This window comes from Eumetopias jubatus, unplaced genomic scaffold, assembly GCF_037043125.1.
Source record: "Eumetopias jubatus isolate StellerSeaLion01/CBP00866 unplaced genomic scaffold, mEumJub1_p1.0 scaffold_14, whole genome shotgun sequence".
NCBI lineage: Eukaryota > Metazoa > Chordata > Mammalia > Carnivora > Otariidae > Eumetopias > Eumetopias jubatus.
In genome coordinates, this window is record NW_028274820.1 from 48,676,489 (window position 1) to 48,699,328 (window position 22,840).

The following is a 22,840-nucleotide window of genomic DNA, read 5'->3' on the forward strand; positions in this document are numbered from 1 at the left end:
TTCAACAAATTTAAATTTAAAACTAACCACAGATTTAAAAGTAATAATCAAAAAGGAATAAATTAATACACTGGACTTGAATAAAATTAAGGTGTGATTTTCAAAAGATGCCACTAACAAAGTAAATAGGCAAGCCAAAGTGGGAGAATATAGTTGCAACCCACAGAGCCAATAAAGACTCTAGTTTTTCAAATACAAATAGGTAGATAGGGATAAAGCCAATTAAAAAAAAATTGACAAAAGATTTTGACATACATTTCAAAAAAGAGGATATCCAGTAACTCTGTCACATAAAACACAATAAACTAGAATGGCTAAATTTAAAAGACTCATCATCCAAAGTGTTGCTGAGGGTATGCAGCATCTGGAAGCCTCAGATCCACTGGCTGGAGTGTAAATCCATACAACCGCTTTTAGCAGTATCTAAGAAAATTGGACATACATATACCCCATGACCCAGAAACTTTCTTTCTTCAGTCTATACCAAAAAGAAATACATGTACACATCTAAAGACCTGTACAATAATGTTCACAGTGGTTTTATTTATAACAGCTCCATGCTGGAAAAATAAAAACACAATAACTGTTTACTCATATAATGGTTACTACCAAATAATGAAAATATGAAATTAAAGAAGCCAGACATAAATGAATATATGCTATATGATTCTGCTTATATCAAATTCAAAAACCAGCAGAACTTAAATTCGTAGCAACAGAACTCAGAAGTAGGGCATGTGCTAGGGGATGGGTGCTTCTGTGGTGTTGGTATTCTATTTCTCAATCTGGGACAGTGGGTCAATAGATGTGTTCACTTTGTCAAAATGCATCAACTGTACATGTATGACACGTGCACTTTTCTGTGCAAATATTAGAGTTCATTAAAGGGTTCAAGTTTTTAAGAAGGATAACACATAGTGGGAGAGGGTTAGGGAACAGGAGGGAATTCATGGTATTTTAGAAAAATGATCAGAGAAGTTCTCTCCCAGGGGAGCATATTTTTACAGTGACCTGCAAGAAGCAAGGGAGAAGTCATGTGGAACTATGTGAAAATTTGAGGAAAAAACATTCCAAAGAGAGGGAATATCACCGGAAAGGCTCTGAGGCAGTATCATGCTTGGGGTATTTGATGAGCAACAAAAGGGTCAATTGGACTAGAGTGGAATGAGGAAGGCAATCACAAAGCAGACTGGCAGTGCACATATTAAGCTACTGAATGAGTGACTTATGTGTATGTTGACATTTCTGTCTTAATGTGATTGGTCTTTGTTATCTGTCCATTAAATACACAAAGCCCTATGTAAAATGGTTTAAAATCCCCTATCTACTGTCCTTAGGGAAAAAAGATTTAAAATCAGGGTAATCAATTTGCTCAGTTTAAGAGCTGAGCATCATTTTGTTCAATCTTTACAATTTTGCCCTTCCTACACAATTCTGAATGAAGACAGAAACCAGCAATTAATCAAGAAAATAGGTTGAGAAAAAAGAGGGGGTTAATAAAGCATAATCTGTTCATTCACTGATCATTTATGAGTTATATGTATATTTTATATATATATATATATATATATATATATATATATAGGGTTTACAGAGAAAGAATGCTACATTTAAGACATGACACCAGCAATAATGGAAATAGAACAATAGAAAATTACTTTTTGAAGGGACTTAATTACTCCCAAACACATAATCTACCGTAGGTTGTCCAGGAAGGGCAGGCAATGACATTTGAGACAACTGAAACTTATCCTGTGATGGCAAAAGAATAGGAACAATGATTATACTTTCTACATTTTATGAGAACCTAGACACCCCACACTTTAACTCTGTGAGACTTTTTCCTTTTTAATTTAAAAGTAGTAGCGTCAACATTACCATCAACAATAACACAACACATGCAGGAACACTAAAATAAAGATTCAAAGTCTTTAGACCATGCAAAAGTCTTCCCTGAGAATTCATGCCATGAGATTTCATCTCTGCTGCCCAGAAAGAGTTGTTCAAAAGCAGGATGCACTAAACTTGAAACAAAATCATAGAACTCCTTCAACTTTCCCTTCTTATGGAGTCAGTCTTCAAGGGCCATAAATCTTGTTGACAGTTATTGCCACATCTATTGGCACACAGTCAGTGCCAGTTTGAAAAGAGTTTTGCAGCCTTGCTAGGGCCCATTACCTGCCCCCTGTCCTCCCTTCCAATTTATTTTCACCCCAGCAGGCAGCACCTCACAAGGTCATTAATTTGTTAGGCCGCTTGTGCTTTCCAGTACAGCCTACTTTAGAAAGGGCTCTTATAAACTTCATGGTGAATCACAAGTAACGCTTTGTACCACCAAGAGGGAAACCGAAATTTAAGAGCAGCAAGCACAGTCTGGACTGGTTGCTAAGGTGACTTGTCTTTGCTGCAAAATCAATGGGAAGTGGTCATGGGCAATTGGCTTATAAGGCTCCCAAGGAATCAGAACTATGGGCACCACAATTTTACAATCTTTGTAAGAACGTGAGAGATGAAAGACGTACAAGCAAAGGGAATGCAGAAAGTAAACAATGTATTCCATGATTCACCAGGAGGAAGGAAGTAACAAATGAGTAGACAGGAAGAAACTAACCCGACAGGCATCAGTTAAATATTTCACTCATTCTAACACCTGGGAAGAGTCAACTGTATTTTAATTAACTTCTATTGGTATAAGCATTCTAACAGGAATTGTGCCTTTCTTGGGAAGGGATGATAAATAACTTTTAATTCAAAGGTGCCTCCGAATGCAGTCAGTACCTTACTTCTCCTTTAAAGATTTCAAGTATTGAGAACTTCACTGCTTAATCATAATGCAGTTTTTCAGAAAAGGAAACATTTGTCATGATCTGAAATAGAGATCCTATTTACTTATAATTTTGTGGTGTCAGAATTCATTCTTAGAAGGGTTACTGGTTCCATAGGTAGAGAATGACCACTTAATCTTGGCCTCCTCTCTCACAAATGCTGGCCAAATACTAGAAGTGCTTCACGCTAATTCTAGTGATAGTCTTGTACTATTTTTAAGTTGATGAAATAATAATAAGGCCATTTTACATTTCTATAGTAAATTATTTGAAATGTATTGAAATGTACAAATCACCCTATAAGGTAAAAAAAATCAGAAACGATTATCTCCATTTACACAGGTTAGGAAACAGACTTGGCCAAGTTAATAACTGGTCTGAGATAATGAATTTCTTTCTCTTTTTTACCAAAGCACTTGTTATAGCCATGCACCTACTGAATTGAAAGCTAGAAACTAAAGCCAGCCTCAAGAAATTCACTAACCGGGGCGCCTGGGTGGCTCAGTCATTAAGCATCCGCCTTCAGCTCAGGTCATGATCCTAGGGTCCTGGGATCGAGCCCTGCATGGGGCTCCCTGCTCCACGGGAAGCCTGCTTATCCCTCTCCCACTCCCTCTGCTGTGTTCCCTCTCTCGCTGTGTCTGTAAAATAAATAAATAAAATCTTAAAATAAAAAAGAAAAGAAATTCACTGGCCTTATGTCCCTGTCAAAAGTCTTTCCCTTGAGAGGCTGCTGACTTGAAAAGAAAATAGGAAGAAGAGAGCCTAGATGAAGATGAGGATTCTATGTAAGACCAACAACTGCTGTGATACGAATTCCTTTGCTTCTTTTCTTCTCATGGAATATAACTTCTTTTTATCATTGGAAGATAGAGAACGAAAAGAGAAAGAAAAATCACTGCAGCATAGTCAACAGTACATCCTATAAACTTCAAAGTTGCTAAAAGACTGGATCTTAATTATTTAATGTGACAGAGGTGTTAGCTAACTCTACAGTGGTAATCCTATTGTAATATATAAGTGTATCAAACCAACAAGTGGTGTAACTTAAACTTACACAGTATTGTATGTCAAGTACGTCTCAGTTTTAAAAATGCAAAAAAAAGTATCACACACACAGTCATTACAGTATCGGAACAAAATTTTCCTACAGACCTTTAGAAGCTACTGTCTTCCGATCCATGAGTAGATGTAAATTTGCTACAAGAGCCAATCAAGGGAGTAAGTTGTTTAGCTACAGGGGCAGGATCATTCTAGAATGAGCCCTCTCATATGGAGGAGGAAGAATGATGAAATCTGAAGAGGGCATTATTCTCCAAGGATGACGTGTAGTAGAAGAAAAGGAAAGTAAGACAAAAAAGGGAATTCCCTTCCACCTGTTTTTATCCTCCTCTTCCCTTGGGATAATGATTTGTACTTCCCTGGGAAAATGTTTAGAGAACATGTTTTACTATCACTGTCTCTTCTGCTATTAAAACAAAAATAAAAGTTATTTTCCTCTTAAAACAATGCTTCATTTGGTTTCCTAGTTTTCTGATTGGAACTTCCAAAATAATTTGTGTTCAAGAGATGTTTTTCTACCATGCATCATTTTGTAATCTGCATGCCCATTATTCTTTCCCCATTAATGAATTCAGTATATATGCACACCCATACAGGCACATACACACCACACAAACACACATGCACTTACACACACAAACTGTGTCACAACACATAACTGATAAAGGCATTTTCTGTGAGTACTCACTAGTAAATATCCTGATTTATTAAACCCTCATCAGAGACATTTAAAATGTCAGATTGTTTTTTAGTTTAATTCAACTTTTATGCCTAAACTAATGTTTGTTTGTAATATTTTGGATAACTGAATAGTTTCTTGATTTGCAAAGGAAGTTAAATTTCATGATAAACACCATAAATTTCAGGATTTACCATAAATCTACCATACCATATTCATTCCCTTCTTCAGGAATGAAGTCAACTGTTTAGAGTTCCTTTTTAATTGTTGACTTCTGTATGAACATTTGGATGAAAAGTTTACAAAGGCAACATATAAAATATTCAGAAGCCAAACAGTAAAAATGAAAAACAAAAAAATGCAATAGAGATCTAAACTGATCTATTTTAACAAGATAAAGATCTTATACAATTCCTTTAGAACAAGATTAATAAAAAGACAGAAAACACATTAATGAAGAATTATAAATAACACCTAACTACAAAAGTGTACAAAACCTCAGACTCAACCTCTGACTCAAAACAGCCCTGCTAATATGTCAGTATATTTTAGTTACACACTTCTAAAATGGTACAGTTAATGCCTTTCATCTCTCTGAGAGCTCTTCAAATCCTACACATGGTTAAAATTGGTATTTAAATTTGATACAGTTACTGTCTTTTAAAAATCAAATAACATTTTTTATACTTTTATCCTGGGTAAAAGATGGTTTACTCCTTTCCTTGCTTCCCACTCTGCGCACTAGCTATCCTGGTACTTCTATTTTAGTGAGCTGGCAGGGCAATGTTAAGAAAAGACTATAATGCAAGGACTCTTAGGGAAGAAAGTGCTTATAATCAAGTACAAAAAGCTTGGCTAAACCATCAATGATTAATATATTATTTCATTACTGCTTAATTATTTACTAGAGAACATTAAGATAAGAGTTAAGGTATTTACTTGCATGTGACCATGGATAGCTTTTTGCACACAACACCGAAATGTTTAAATATGAAGTGACTTGTGTCAGACCTAATTTTTACTGAAGTCACATTTTTGTGCACATGACTCTCTTTTTAATTTTGATAAGACATTTAATCACAAATCCCATGAACCTTTCTTGCAGTAAGTTTAAAAACTAAATGTTCATTATATTGGTTGATTTTCTCTCTTACTATTCATCTAACAAGATACTCTGAAAATCTGAATGTCACATACTCAGAAAATGTCTTATGTAGTTTTTTGGATGGAGAAGTACATATTCTCAAGCATCATCAGCAGGGAAAAAAGTCAGTATGCTAAGGGATTTAACCATCAGAAAAGAGATGAATTTAAATCATTGTGCATAAAAAGATTCTTAAATATATTTTGTTATTCAATATTTTGAAAACACTGTGTTTTTCTCAGCCACAGAAATTGAGTTCTACAAATAGCAGCTGATTCTTTCATTAAATCAGAACCAAATTACTAATTTCAGTATTAATGGTTAGCTTTGACATGTTTAAAAAGGGTAGAAGGTACTTAATAGACCTGTCTTCCACCTTGAAATGAACAACTGTTCAGGGAAATGGAATTGTTCAAAGATACATTTTCTTTCAGCCAATCTGTGAAATATAATATAATTATTCTCTTTTAATGAATCTCTCAATGAGGAGCAATCTTTCAGAGCTTGAACAGGTAAAATATAATGATAATGGGAGCAGCTTTGTAAATAAAAGGATGAAGTGAGATTGTTACTTTATGTCATATTACGAGATAATTAGAATAACAGTGCAGTATTCATCAGGCATTTGAACTTTCTAAAAAAATTCCCCAGGGCTCATTTAAATTAGTCATGTTTATCCATGGAGATTATTAGTCTTATTTCAAATGATTGTCACCCTTATAACATTTAGGCCTCGGTTTTTACCTTACTCTGATTAATAGGTTTACTGTACAGCAGCCAAGAGACTCTGCCTAAAATAGACACCAAAAAACCCCTAAGTTTATAAATCCACAGTTTACCAAAAAAAGAACAATAGAACTATTCTTATTAAGCCAGGAGAATAATTATCCAAATGGAGGGAATGATGATCTATATGAATCTCTATCAATTTCTACAAAAATAGTTGGCTGGTTGGGGCGCCTGGGTGGCTCAGTTGTTAGGCAACTGCCTGCGGCTCAGGTTGTGATCCCGGCGTCCTTGGATCGAGCCCCGCATCGGGCTCCCTGCTGGGCGGGAAGCCTGCTTCTCCCTCTCCCACTCCCCCTGCTTGTGTTCCCTCTCCCGCTGTGTCTCTCTCTCTGTGTCAAATAAATAAATAAAATCTTAAAAAAAAAAAAAAAAACAGTTGGCTGGATACTGTCTAATAAGCTACTACTGATATGTTAACTAGCTCTATATAATAAAAGACTTTATTGATGAAAACTAAATTCATGGCAATGAAACTCCAGTGGTTAGTTGCTTTGGTTAACTCAAATTCATACAGCTCAAAGATAATTAAGTAGGTGGTGGAATTTAATTCTTTTCAAGAAAAAGTTCTCTTTGCTCCCTAATGGACCACCTATGCCACCCTTTGGTAGTTAAAGGAATGAGTGCAAGAACCAGATGATAGATTGTTGTGGTTTCCTCACCTCCATTAAAGTAACTAGAAAAATACTTATAAATAAAGGCAAAATACAAGTCTAATATCTCTCCTGGTATGACTTGAAATCTCTAAATAAGGTGTCATTCCACAAGATGGTGCAATTGAAATTTCATTCTCAATGAGATTAGTTTTTCTTGGTTATTATTTTCTATCTTGATGGAAAAGAAAATATGATTTTTAATACCAATGGAAAAAAAAAGGAACCATGACTCAGGTTTTAACAATTTTTGTAGTTGGTTTTATATCTTTTTGATAGTTCTTTCATGTTTACTATTCTTTTAAAAATTCTAACTATTGCCATATATCCTCATTATAGGAAAAATTATTTTACGTTCCCTGGGGCACATCCATTACATGAGTTTTAAATTATCATTGTCAACTGGCAAGATTACTGTAGAACTTTATATTTAGGAAACTTCTAAGAATGGCCTCATATATAGGAACTTCATGTTACTGCTATTTGAAAGCAAACTCTACAAGTATTATTTAATTAGTTGAGGCTTATATAATCAGTCAATATTTATTTAACTTGGAAATATATTTTATATTTCCACCACTGCGTAAGTTAAATTTACTTAGAATTATAATGCATCCTTAGCCTGGGTAGATGACCTGCTATAATTTTCAACAGACTCAGGGTTGGATACTATGTCACAGAAACAAGTAAGATGGTCCTTTTATCACTGGTATTAGACATCAACCTCATAGAGAAAATGACCCATTAGAGCATTTATATTTTCCGTCTTTCTCTGAAGTTGCAATTAAAATCAATAGCTAGAAATGTAGAAGGGTATCAGAATAGCATTAGCATTTGAAAATAAAGAAGGTATTCAGCCTCAGAAGTCAGAGAAGGTAACAGCTGAGCTTTGATTTAAAACCTCAAATAAACAAATTCCTCTCCTTTTGCATTTACTAGATTGATTGCCAGCTCATATATTTTTCAAAACGCGACTGCTACAAAAATCCAATTTGTTTCAAGTTTTCCCAGATTCATTGTTCTGCCTTTTCCTACTTACCTATTATTTGAATTTTCTCCATTTTCCTATTTCAATCTGTTTTCCAGAATAAACCCTTAATAGCAACAATCTCATTTATGTATTAGAAAACACCACTTACCTGTTTAAATGATTACTTGTCTGTTTATATCGAAATGATTATGTGGACTTACCAATTTTACTATAAGAAGTTCTAGAATTATCCGACATGTCAGATTTTGTTCCCAGAATTATACTACATGCCAGACTTTGTTTCTAGAATACTGCATGTCAGATTTTGAAAATCTGACTGTTGGACATGGGGAAAAAGGACAACGATGCTAGTTCTAAAGACTGCCATCGGATGTTTCAATTGTTCATAAATAATCATTTACTCATATTTATGGTTTCTGATTTCCAAATTTTTAGGAGGCTAGCAGTTTCTCTGCAGTCTTATAGTGCCATGACAAATAGGAATTTCATAAATGCTTATTCATAATATATATGCTTTTATAGGACAGCTAAGCCAAAGATAAGAGTACACAGTCTTATATTTCAAAAATACATACCTGTTTTTATGTACAAGAAATACATTTTATATCCCTTAATTCTTTATTACTGTCTTATACTTTAAAAGCGTGCCTTTTGTAAAAATAGGGAGCTATCACATTAAGACATCCAGGTGTATGATTCAATATACAATTGCAAACAGAAACTTAGATATTTAGATAGTTTTATCAAGTATGTGATATTATTTGCATTAACCACTGCTGGAAATTTTCAAAGGAGGTAGTTTGAAAACGTACAATTAGGAACTCATGAGAGACATCTCCATAAAGTTTACTAGAGAGCAAACCAAATGTTTGGATCTATCTATTTTCAACCAATAAAATTATCATGGTATTAGTATATGCAGGTATTTTTTTGAAATATAACATCTCAAATGCCATAATCTTTTTTCAACAATTTTAAGATTCAGGTATAATAATGCAGCATGAAATCCTTTTCTTGTTTCTAAATTTAATTGATTTAATCACTGAATTTAAATGCTTGGAAATTGTTCTGCTTGCCAGTGTTTGAATGCCAAATACATCATCTACAGTTCTAAAATGAATATTGCAGTTTATATTTAGACAACATAAAACACTGCCTTCTAAATTACCCCAAATAACCCATAGAAATGTCTAGAAAAAATTGATAATATTGGATGACAAATGTCCTTACCATCAACTTTCAGAGAAGTATAATTTCTACAAGGCATAGAAAGTCAGGGTCTTACTATTTAAATGCTATTTGTGTACTTATCCAGGTAACACAATGCACAGAGCACGAAGATGAATCTCAACTCTTTCAGAATCCACCATTCCCGTTTTAAAGACAGAGACAAAAGAGCCAATAACCTTATTTATCTTCACAGGCAAAAGAAATTCAAGTTTTGCCAAGTTTTCATAGATATCAGCTCGTTTATTCTCTTTGACCAATCTGGTTTAGACTGACTTTTTCTTTCTCCTACTATCTCAGAGTTTTCAAAAAACCAAATAATAATAAAGTCATTTGATGTAGAGAGATTCCTTGACAGTCAGTCAGAGGCGTCGTCTCTCTCCTCTGGCTTCTAAGAAGAATCAGGGGTTTAGTCTTCCCTAGCACAGGGCATGAACGTCAAATAAGGAGGGGTGTAGGAGCGTGGGCAGTGCAAAGTCCACGGAAAAGCTTGTTCTTGGGGAACTGATACACAGTAAATTGTAGGCACGATGATGAAGAAGAAAAAGCATGTTCACAATACATGTTCAAAATCAGGGCTGTGTGAACGAGAGGCGGTGATGACCGAGAGCTGTCATGTTAGCTCAGTGTGACTTTCTAAACTTTATTCCTCCTTGTCCCACCTTTACAATCTTGGCCTTGCTCAAATACCTCCTGTATTATTATTCATTTGGGTTTTTACCCTATTTTTGCTTCGATTTATTTTAGAAATAAACGTGAAGTTAAAATTAGAAATTAAAAAAACAAACCAGCATCCTCTACCATAAAGAGACAACAATTATAACTGTACATATAAAAACTACTAACCTTTAAAATATCCATCTGTGTACTACTTAAACCATTTCAGTTCTCCATCAGTGGAGTGCATGCTGCACTTCGGGGAAATCTCCCCAAAAGATTTTAGCATTGGTAAATGGGAGTGAAATCACTGAAAATTTCATGGATAATATCACATGTTAATTAGTTTTTAAAATAAACTTTTATATGACTGGTACTTGGCTAGTTGTATCCATATGAGTGGAGGACAGTCACCTAGTTAATGAGGTTTCAAGCAGGAAATCTAGCTGCTCCCCCACAGTGTCTCCAGTAGCTTCTGGCAAACGTCTGAGACTCTTTGGCTTGAATATAATTACTTTTGCTCAGTGGTTTCAAACTTTTTAAAGTAGTCAACTTTTTTTTTAAATTTTTCAAATGAAACAACACTTTAAAAATCCGTAAATGAAAGAGAAAACTTTTATTTGTACAAATAAATGTTCAAGGTTGAGTTTGCGAACACTTTTAGTACAGTCGATCCATGAAAAAAAACGGAGTTTTTCTGATCAACAGCTGCAGTGTCACAAGCATCCTATTTTCATTGATTTCTGCATTTTGTTTTGGTTGTGTGATACTGAGAATATCCTGATCCAGACAAGTATGTGATTGTAAAGGCTGTGGACTTTTTACATCTCATGCGACTGTCTTGCACCATTTCATTTCTGGAAAGTGGAATAGTTGGACTTGTATCTTCAAAACTAAAACCTTTAGAGTAACTCAAAACTGTTCATATTACTTGAGAGGTCCTCACTGTTTGGTTAAAAGATACTTTTCAAAGGTATCTTTTTAGGATACATGAATCCTTATGTTTATAGCAGCATTAGTTACAACAGCCAAGATAGGGAAGCAGCTCAAATGTCCATGGATCGATGGATAAAGAAAATATGTATATATACATACATAGATACATACACACATATATACATACAATGGAATGTTATTCAACCATAAAAAAGGCTCTTTAGTTACAGTTGTATGTTTATACCACAAATCTCTGATAAAAGTACACTTGATGTATAAGCTAATACAAACCTATTGTTTCCATGAAGTAGTTAACTAATGCAATTTCTTTATGAGCAAGAAATTTTCTAAAAAGTAGCATGTCCATTTTCATCAGACATTGGGGAGGGTATGCGCTATGGTGAGTGCTGTGAATTGTGTAAGACTGTTGAACCACAGACCTGTACCTCTGAAACAAATAATACATTATATGTTGTAAAAAAAAAAAACAAGAAGATAGTAGGAAGGGAAAAATGAAGGGGGGGAAATCGGAGGGGGAGACGAACCATGAGAGACTATGGACTCTGAGAAACAAACTGAGGGTTCTAGAGGGGAGGGGGGTGGGGGATGGGTTAGCCTGGTGATGGGTATTAAGGAGGGCACGTTCTGCATGGAGCACTGGGTGTTACACGCCAACAATGAATCATGGAACACTACTAATGATGTAATGTATGGTGACTAACATAACATAATAAAATAAATAAATAAATTCATAAATACATAAATACATAAAATATTAGCACTTTGTTTTCACTTCCATTGATTGTAATGTACTGTTTCTTGCTTATGCCAAACAGAAGTACCTGAGCTCGTGGGCCTTTTAATTGTATGTGATTCACACACACTGTGGTGGCAATGTACCCATTTGTACAATTATCCTCATTAAATATGCAAAGACGTATATTTTTTTAACCGACCATTGCAGAGCTACAGACTTTCTAATTAATGGCACAGTTTTTACTTTGTTTGTTTATATGTGCATTTGGATATAAATGTGTACGTGTAGATATGCATATCTATGTTTTTATCTATCTGTGGAGGAGGAAGTTGAGGAGCCGGAGGACAGGAAGTTATTTTTGCCTGGGAGCAGAATTTAATGCTGTTAGAGTCATTAATATGACAAAATGTTTCTATAGAGCACACCTTAGTATGTTTTTATTATAGGGGTTTTTTTGTACTTCCAAAATGAGGCAATAATTAGTTTGAACCAAGTTTTACAGAAACTGTGAAGAGATGCAGTTATAACTCAATGTAACAAAGTTTAAAAAATAATGGTTTAGCTGAAGGCCTTTATTTCTTCTTAAAATGCAAATACCTCTACTTTCATCTGCAATCAGTCATTTATACATTAATGTGAGTGAATTTATTAGACATCTTTCCAAGGCCTAGATTTACTTCAGTGGAGGGGGAAGCAAAGATAAACTCGGCAACAGAAAGTCGTGGGCAAGATTGAGGATGAAGGCCAGGAGTACTGAACAGCTACTTTGGCCTACTTTACAATTGTGCTTAAAGACCATGCCAATTCTATAAAACACACTTATTTGTATTTCCAAAAGCAAAAATGAAACAAAACACAAAGACAAACCCACAAAGAAAATATCTATGGAATCAGGTGAGTCTGAATATGTTTCAGAATTGCATCCATCTGTTCTAGAATATTCTGCTAGAACAGTAATGTAATTAAAAGAATTACTTATAATTTTGGTCAACTTGAGTTAAATCAAGCATAACATTTCCAACCAGTGAAATTATTAACTGACGATACTCTGATCTTATGCTGTGAGTATCCTCAAAGACTGCAAACAAATTAATTGTGCAGGAGTCCCAGATAATGTACAGCATAATACAGTTGAGGATTTAATGCTCTAAAATGTGATCCTGTACCTTTGGTCTATGACATGTCTTTAAATTGAAAAAAAGTGTAAACCTATTTCTTAATTTAAATGCTTCTACTAAATAAAATAATTTATCTTTATTATAAAATTCTAGATATGTATGCCTCCCCTACTCTCTGTCCCCCACCAAAAACTTTCTAAAGTTGATGGAAATAAGCATCCATTTCAATACAGTAAAAGTTTAGTTTAAACTTCAAATTTTTTGCAGCAGCATATCAGAAAAGTTGTTTGTTAATATATCAAGAAAGTACTTCCTGAAAAGGAAATTATATTAAGTTTTTTATTTGTTTATATATTTTCTAAGAGTGAAAAATATATTAATGTGAGTCTGGGCTAAAGAAACGTGTTGAACTAGAATTGTATTTTTCATAATTCATTCTAAAGTCAATACTTATAATCATTTTATGTAAATTTGAAAATATATTTAGATTTAAAATACTGATTGACTCTCACATTTAATACTATTGTTTTTGTGTCAAGATATTGAAGACAAAATCAAGTGATAGAAATATGTACCATTTAGGAAAGGGATCTATGCAGATATTTTAAATAGTAAATTTCACTTCTTGACTAGTAAGTATAACATTTACCATTAAGAGAATAGATTTGCAATCAAATCTTAGAAGCATTTTGAGATACGTCTGGCTATTTTGTTGCCAAATATATCAATATGAAAAAAATCTACATAAAATTAATAAAAAGGAAATACTGGTTAATATAGTCTATTTTTTATATTCAGCTGATAAGGTCATTTTTAATGATGAAATTGTCCTCATCTTGAAATAAAACAACACTCAAAATACTAGTATCGTCGGCTTCAAGAGAGGCAACAAAATGTTGAACCAAATCAGTTATGAACATACTTCTGTTATTGCTCATACAATGATCTTCAAACAAAAACTCTGATTTCTACACTTTTTCCCTACCTTTGTACTGAGAAAAAAATGTATTCATGTCACAAACCCTATAGGTTCCCACTTTCTCCTTCGCCAAATTTATGGAGACTTAGCCCTAATAGTTCCACAACATTAAGTAAGAAGACAAAATGGGAAGAGAGGTCTTTTTGTACAGTTATAAGCAATGACAGTCTATGACAATACTTCTGGCTGATTTGTCTGTGCTTTATTTCAAATGTGTATTACTGAAAAAAGCATACAGAGAGGGGCATGAGTGAGGCCAGCAAATAGCAAGCCTGTAGTAAGCACCATAGGGGTTATATAGACACTTGTCCTGGTTGAGCATAATCATGAGTCTTATAAACTTCAATAGCTCAATAGGCAAACATAGTTGGCAGCTGAACATTGACAATAAATCAGATTTATATATGGATTATCAACATGCAAAGGACATGCCAAGTATTGGCATGTAGTGACCACATTAAAAAATTTAAAATTGTTATAGACATATATAAAACTTTTTTAATTATATGGACTATATTACTCTGTTTTATTAATCTCCTTAGAAAGCTATTAATCTTACATTTAAATATAAATACAATATTAATGTCAATAACCCCTATGAAATAATAATTATATCTAACACTCTACATTTTAAAATCCTCCATGTTTCCATATAGTTATATTCATTCTGAGTATGAAGCATTTTAATTAAGTTGGTATAAATTTGCTTGTACTAAATTACATGACTCTTCAGAATTTACCTCTTTAGGATTACCTATATATTTAAGGGGCTTCAAAAGCTTCTGTCATTGACAGGTTGTAATAAGCACTTCTTTCAAGAAAATAACAACTAATACTTTCTCTGCCAATCTTTGTCACACTCATAGTCACTATATTCCATATAACAGAAGTAACTGCTGGCTACCAGAACTTGAATCAGATACCTGAAGACCCTGAAAGATAAAGCTGTGTCCTACCACCATCAAGCCTACCAACCATCTTCACATTTTTTTGTTATTTATTTTTTAAATATATTTATTTTTTTATTTTTCTTGGGCCCATAAAGGGTTGCCAACCTCTCCATATTCTGCCTTTGCTACACCGACCTGGCCAAGATGCTTTCTTGGCTATCTGAACGGCATCAATAGTATTAATTAGGTAGATTCTGGAATACACAAAAACTATTGGGGCATGACTGCTTATTAGAATACTACCAATTTGAGATCTCTGTCTATAAAATCTATCGACAAGAATTAGTTGTCATGTCCGAGCGTGACCTACATTACAGTGAAATTGAAAATTCTGATGCACAGCTATTCTCTCCCCTTTTGCTAGTCTTTTTTGATCTGTTTCCCAGGTCTCCTCATTGTTGTTATAAAATTTCTGGAAAAATAGCTGCAGATAACCAAAATTTTTTGTAGGGTATTTAAACATGTCATTCTACGTGGTTCTTAGAACAACAGCTTAATGTAAGAGAGCTTTGATGTCTTAACCTGAGTGAACACACCCGAAGACTAAAAAATCTTGCAACACAACATTGGAAAGCCTTAACGAGGCCCTTGTTACAACAATGCAAACATCCTGACCAAGATGATCACATTTCAGAACTTAATGTGCAATTTATCCTACATTATTATCCACTAACTACCCACACGTATTCTGTTTTCTGTGAGAAGGAGAATAAACAGAATGAAATCCAAAGAAGGAGAATAATGGGAAAAAACCCATGAAAAATATAGCCAGTTTATATACGATTTTAGAATATATTATGATATATTTTAATTAAATATAAGAAAACTTACCCTGACTTGCAAACTTCAATTCTTTCGCATCTGTGAGTGTGGTCCGTTTGTCAGACCCTTTTTTCTCTATTCGGCGATGGCTTCGTCTTTTCTTAGACTCTCCCCAAAGATTGGATCCACCATGCATGCTTGGTATATTCAAAATAGCAATTCCTTCCAGGGAGATGTTTATTAAATCTATTTGTACTCCATCACACTGATCAGTGAAAAGAGAGAAAAAAAAAAAAAACAGAAACAGTAAGATATTTGATCTTTTTTCCTTGATTTCCTCTTTTGCATTTCCTTATCTTTCAACAGGAGTTTTTAAGTCCAAAATCCTGCCACATTTAAATAAAACTTTTAAGAACACTTAAATCACTACTCTAAATGTCAATATAAAGGATAAAGCAGACACGAACATTAATCAGTTATCATTTAAACATGTCTTTAACATGATCAAATTAAATCATCAGTCTATCTCTGTTTACAGAAAACCACTGGGAAGGACACACATTAGTGTCTGCATAACCAGCTACAAATTTCCCATGTGTTACAAAAGAGGTTGAGTCTAAGAAGTCTGGTCAATGTTCAGGCAGAAATTTTAATGATGCTGCCTAGTTAGAACACACCGCAAGCCACTATTGGGACAAAGTAAGGAAACAGAATTCATAATTCGTGGTATCTCTTGTTTGGGCAGAGAAAGAGTGGCTTAATACACTTTGGGGGAAAAAATAAAGTAAAAAACACCAGTTCAAAGAGACCCGAATGACATCACAGTGGCCAAGGATGGTTTCTTGTACTAGATTAAGTTCCAAGTGAAGTGTTACAGGCAATAAGAGGCACTGTTGTCTAAATGAATATGGAGGACCAGTGAGCCTGAGTGAGAGAAATGCCAAGAACAGCAGAAGCAATGTCCAACCCACCCTTACTCTATAGCTGTAACAATAGATCGAGAAAGGAAAATAATCAGCCAGATTTTTTGTTTGTTTGTTTGATTGTCTGGTGACAAAACACCCTTTGATTGTGAAAAATATGAAACTTGGTAACAGACAATGCTTTGTGATATTCAGAGTGGCCACTTTTTAATCTTTTGATTTTTCTGTCCATTTCCACTGATGGACATGTGTGAAGAGTGCAAGGCCATGCTGTATTTTTGGAATTATTACTTATTTATTCATTTGCTTTGAGGTTTCTAAAGTGGTACTTATTATAAATGCATCCCAGATATCGTTCTCCCTTTGTCAGTTGTAAGTAAGCTGATAGGAGAAGAGATGCAAATTTATAACTCTTTGTTTTGCAGAGAACTTTGTTAGGGATATGCATTTCCTAGACTGAAGTATATTTGCGGTGGGACTGTTATTTGCCACATCTTATTTCAGAAACAAAACAAAACACTGATACTGACTTCATCTTTCTCTTTCTCATGGCAATGATGATTTTTGAACCTAGAAGAGATAATGCTCCACCAAAATGAAAAAAACAAAAAAACAAACAAAAAACCGCTCTTTTTCCACATTTGTCTCTTCGTACTGAATCTAATACTGCATCTTGTTCACTAAAATATAAAAACTGTGAAATAAAGCAACACGTCTTGAGTCTACTTGGCAGGGCAAGAAACAAATTCTAGAGAAGGTGCCAAGTTTTCATTCAATTTGTTTCAAAAGGGGTGAAACCGAGGTCTGGATGATGCCTTTTTTTCCCCCTAGAAACAAGCGATTTTGTTCCTCCTTTTCATGTATTAAATTAAGATGATTTCTTTTTACTAAAGAATTCTGCTCATGTGTATACTCACTTACCGCTATATATTCTAGATAAACAGATATTAATTTCATAATTAAAAGTAATCTTGTGTAAATACCCTGCAGGCCTCAATGAATCAAACACATACTGTGTGTCAGGCCTCCCACTGTCTTCAAGTGGAATGTACTGGCTGGATAATTAGATAGTACATATTTTTTAACCTTATTTGCATGCATATTATATCTTTTGCACACTGACAAGCAGCAGTAACAACAAAAGTCAGATTACCACAGGGAATTCCCACAAAGAAGTCTTCATTCCTTATAATTTGCAGCCTAAATTAAAATAATTTGATCTTTGACAAGGATGAAATGTCAAGCAGAAGGGGGTCCTCTACAAGCCACGGCCTGTGGCTTCTGAAATCTGCCTAATTTATGTCAGTCACTTCTTAATACATATTTAAGTATTACACGAAAAAGATGATAAATATGCAATCTGACACCTTTGGTATTTCCCTGCTGTTAATTTATAAAGGTCTGGCTTTCCCCAAACTGACTAAAATCATTTAAATAACAGAAGAATTGTGAAATAAGCTAGAGTTAGGGCCTGGCTTCCATTTTCACTCAATATTGAACACAGCAGGTAGTACACTAAGACAATTATTTGACTAGGCCTTAGAACCCCACTGTGACAAGTTACTTTCAGAATTAGTGAAGGAGTATTCCTTTGTTCATCTGTAGCAAAGAAGAGCAGTTGCAAATAGGCTTTTTGTTTTAATTGAACCAGGGGAGTTCCATGTGACAGCTGAAAAATATCAGCGTATACTATTATTCATGTTTTCACTCTTCAGAGTCTTATCACGTGTAGTTTCAAGGAAACGGAGTGAGCAGCTTTTCAGAAAAATGAAAAAAAAAAAAAAAAAAACAAACCCTCAAGTTCCCAAAGAAGGACTGATGAACACTGAAGTTCCTAGGAGAGCAGGACAACGTCCTTACATAAATTGCTATTTATTAATGATTTGTTTCCACTAGTTCTTGACCCCAGGTTACCTTCCTCTGTTTGCTTTAACATTATGTTCATTAGTCTGGAAAATTTTGAAGCTAGCTCTGATAGAGACCAGGAATTGTAGCATACCAATTGAGTGCACGGAAATAAAAACTGAGGTGAAGGAACAAGTTACAATACTTGGTTAGATAATATTTTCATCCGCTTTGAAAATTTATGATTTTTAAAAAGGTAGCTACGGAGGAAAAGAATATAAAAGCTTAAAAGCTAACAGCCTTGGTTAGTCAATAAATCCTGAATATTTTTATTATGTAGAAAAAAGGTCATTAACATATAGTAAGTACTATGGGAGCTATTTGCAGAGTGCAATTCTGCGAGGCCATTGTCCATTCTTTTCAGTTTTAAAATGGAAGATCTTATTCCAGAGACAAATTTACTTAAAAGAAACGAAGATGATTTAAATTTTTCTGCCAATGTATTTTAATCCTCATTTATAAGCATACTTTGTACCATACTATACAGAGGTGTTAAAGACAAATTTTTTTTAAAATAAGTGTATTATTTCAGATTCAGTTAACATGTCATTTGATAGAAAAATTCAAAATTGTGAGGAACTTTGGACAGCTGTAAGTACGGATAAATTTGATGAGATACAATTAATGATACACCATAAATATTTTTTTCCATAATGAGTTTAATTCTATGCCCAGGTCAGATAAAAATCATACCTAATTGCATTTAATCAAATGTAAAAACATTGCTTTGTTCATTGTATAAAATAGCATGGAGTAAAATGACTCACATAAGTCCAATTTTTAAGAGTTTCTGCAAATTCATATGTAATTCATAAGACAAGATTATGTACGTGTTTGCAGAAAACAACAGCGGCAAATCTACAAATTAAAATACCCATGTACACGTTAATGGCCGAACAGTGTCTCTTCTGATATTTGAGGGCTGTGGTACTCTGTAAGTTTGATGTTTTTTGAAATGCATTTTATAAGTTTTATCTACAAAACACAGTGTGATACGGGGGCTCGGGACATGCCTTTTAGGTCAGTTTACTATTAGTTGGCAGTCCAGTGGTGGTGATGGAAGTGTTGATTGTGGGTAATCACAAGACAGGTCTCAGAGCAGAATGGAAGCTGGTAGGTCAGCAAGAGGAAGATGAAAGCAAACCCGGAAAAGAGGAAAATTTGAGGCCTGTACCATGCAGGCACACACACAGTTGCTCAACATGTTGATAATAATAAAATACTGCTGGCTCAAGATATCCAGTATTAGCCTTAAATATTAGCAAAAAACCAGTCTAGTTTTACATGTTTTCCTCTTTTAGTAGATTCTGTGAAAGCTAAAAACTATTGCTAGGATATTAGAATTCTTACCAGAAATTATCTTATTAAAAATAACTTCTGGTAAACACAGAAGAGAATATTCACCTTTTGGTCATTCGCCCCCTTTTTCCTTGTTTCATTTCTTCCTCATTCTAAGAAAAATTATGATGTTTTATCTTAATAAAATAACACTGTGCCCCACCCCCACTAAATTTCTTACTCTTTTCTGGAATAAGGAGTTATTTTTTATGTTTTGGATTAATGAGCTCAACTTTTGTTTTTAGTGACCATCTTTGTTGAGGTCCACATTTTCACTGTCTCTTTTTATTATTGTTTCTACAATTTCACTGGCCAAAAAAAAAAAAAAAAATCACCTAGTAAGCTTTAGAAGAGAGGATAGATCTTTTAAGTGTTCTTATCACTCACACACACACACACACACACGTGTGCACACACACACAAAGGGCATGTGATAGATATAATGATGTCACTGATTGTGATGATGGTTTCATGGGTACATATACTCAAACTCATCAAGTTGTATACATTAAATATGTACAGCCCTTTGTACGTCAACCATGCCTCAATAAAGCGGTTTATTTTTTAAAATTTTTTTTTAAAGATTTTATTTATTAGAGAGAGAGAATGAGAGATAGCAAGCACGAGAGGGAAGAGGGTCAGAGGGAGAAGCAGACTCCCTGCTGAGCAGGGAGCCCGATACGGGACCCGATCCCGGGACTCCAGGATCATGACCTGAGCCGAAGGCAGTTGCTTAACCAACTGAGCCACCCAGGCGCCCAGTAAAGCGGTTTAAAAAAATATCCATTCACAGTTTCACTTCTCCAGCCCCAGACTGTGGTTTGGTGTGGTGAAGACCAGGCTCAGGTACTCTAAATATGTGTTGAAAGAGCATCCAGGGTAATTGTGATAGGTGGGGCAGAGAATGAGCTATGAAAGTCCGCCCCATTGCCTTTAGAAGCTCTGTGTTTTCCCGATTACCAGGTAATAACAATCTTAACTGTAGAATCCTCCTAATTTATTTTGTATCCCTGATGCTTTTTGCACTCTGTTAATTCTTGACATCATTTTGGTTTTATAGAAGTAATTAATCATTAAAACAAATCCTAGTACTTTAGAATGGATATTCTAAATCTTAAAATACACCATCCCTCCCAGTCTAAATGACAACCAAAAGACTGAAATACTTTGGAGAATGGGCTATTTTATTCTCTCATGAATTTTGCCTGGTGCATGGAACAAATTAGAAGTCTACAAACTTTATAACTTCAATTCCAGATGTTGACCTGAGATTCTTAGGTGTACATCTATGCCCCAAATAGTTTAATACAAACTTTGCTTTTAACATAGTATTTTGTAAATTTAAAGTTTTTTCTTCTATTATTTATCTTTTGTAACAAATTTAGAAGATTACTGAAATTTTTAACTTTGAAAATTTCAACTTTGTTAATCTCTCTTCCACACCATATATATGTATGCATATTATGAATATGTTATATATATCATATATATCTTGCCATATATATATATGTATATACATTATTATATATGTATATATAATTTCCAATTTATTTGTTTCCTTAGATTTAAACATTTTGGCAGCAATACAATTCTTATTACTCTTAAGTTATTAAATAAAATGCTCATCTGCTTATCTCTATAGTGGAGATATTTTAGAATCTCTCTAACTGATAGGATTTTGACAAAGACTTAAATCAGATAATGTATATACATTGCTTATACCAAAAATCAGGTATAATTAATAAGAGCTAAAACATTAGCTATTATTATTATCAACTATTATCCCATGATACTCAAATTTTTCCAAATATTCACCCCCTTGGAAAAAGTTTCCTATATGAAAGAGGAAAGTGTAATAAAGGGTCACACAGCAAATAGCTTGTTTTGAAGAAGCCGCTAATAAAACATATATCTTTTTGAGGTACTCTCGTACTTTTATCCTCTGTTATATATTTTCAAATCATTGTTGGCATAATTTTAGGCCAAGTAGGGAGCAACAGCAAACAGAATCAAATTTCCAAATTGATGTTTTTGTTATATCTAATTATAAAGCAACCTTGAGGGTAAAAAGGCATATTTTGCTAATATGATAGACTGGATTCATTAAAAAGTGAGGGGAGAAGCAGGTTTTGCATTACGATCTATACACAAACACACATACACCTCCCCAAGTTTTAGAATTGAGATAAATATGTAACATTATAACAGTATTTTCAAGATATGCAACAATAAAGTGGGGAAGGCACAGTGCTGGTTCTGATTTATAAATGCTAATGCAATGGGCACCAGAATAAGCCAGCAAATGCAGAGCTGGGAAGCCAGACTTGGAGGGCTTATAGAAGCATGACCCCAGGAAGAATAACTTATTCTAGTTGTCCAGATTTCTTGGAGAAGATTCTAAATAGTTTTTCTATAAAATGTAAAAAGCTCTGTGGAACAAAACCACTCAATTTATCATTATAATTTCTTTTTTTTTTTTTTAAAGAGAGAGAGAGCATGTGTGCGTGCAGGAAGATGGGGAGGGGCAGAGGGAGAAAGAGAGAGAGACTCTTACACAGGCTCCATGGACAGCATGAAGCCTGACCCGGGGCTAGATTCACAACTCTGAGATGACCTGAGCCAGAATCAAGAGTCATACACTTAACCGACTGAGCCACCCAGGAGCCCCATAACTTGTTATTTTCATTCAAATGTCCTTGGTTATATTTCCTTAATCATTTTTTAAAAATTTTTTGACATACATATTATACTCTAGATCTAGACTTTATTTTTTTAGAGCAGCTTAAGGTTCACTGCAGAATTGAAGGGAAGGTACAGAGATTTCCCATCTACCCCCTGCCTCCCTCGACATGCACATTCTCCCCATTTATCAACATCCCCAACTGAGTGGTGCATTTATTACAATGGATGAACCTACATTGACACATCACAGTCACCTAAAGTCCATGGTTTACGTTAGGGTTCACTTTTGCCATTTATTCTTTGGGTTTGAACAAATGTATAATGAGATTTATCCACCATCATTGTATTTTACAGAGTATTATAACTGCCCTAAGATGCTCTTTGCTCTGCTTATTCATCCGGCCCTCCCACTACAACCCCTAGCCACCAGTGATCTTTTTACTGTCTTACAGTTTTCCAGAACGTC

At 34.4% G+C, this 22,840-nt stretch overlaps 1 protein-coding gene across 6 annotated transcripts in view; it reads right to left on the minus strand.

Moving 5' to 3' along the window:
- DGKB (diacylglycerol kinase beta) overlaps positions 1-22,840 on the minus strand; it is a 638,091-nt gene that overhangs the window by 160,289 nt on the left and 454,962 nt on the right. For all 6 annotated transcript variants that reach the window (XM_028119240.2, XM_028119224.2, XM_028119215.2 and 3 more), the window contains one exon: positions 15,596-15,791. In XM_028119240.2, coding sequence (XP_027975041.1) covers positions 15,596-15,791 — 196 coding nt within the window. The remainder of the gene's footprint in view (positions 1-15,595; positions 15,792-22,840) is intronic.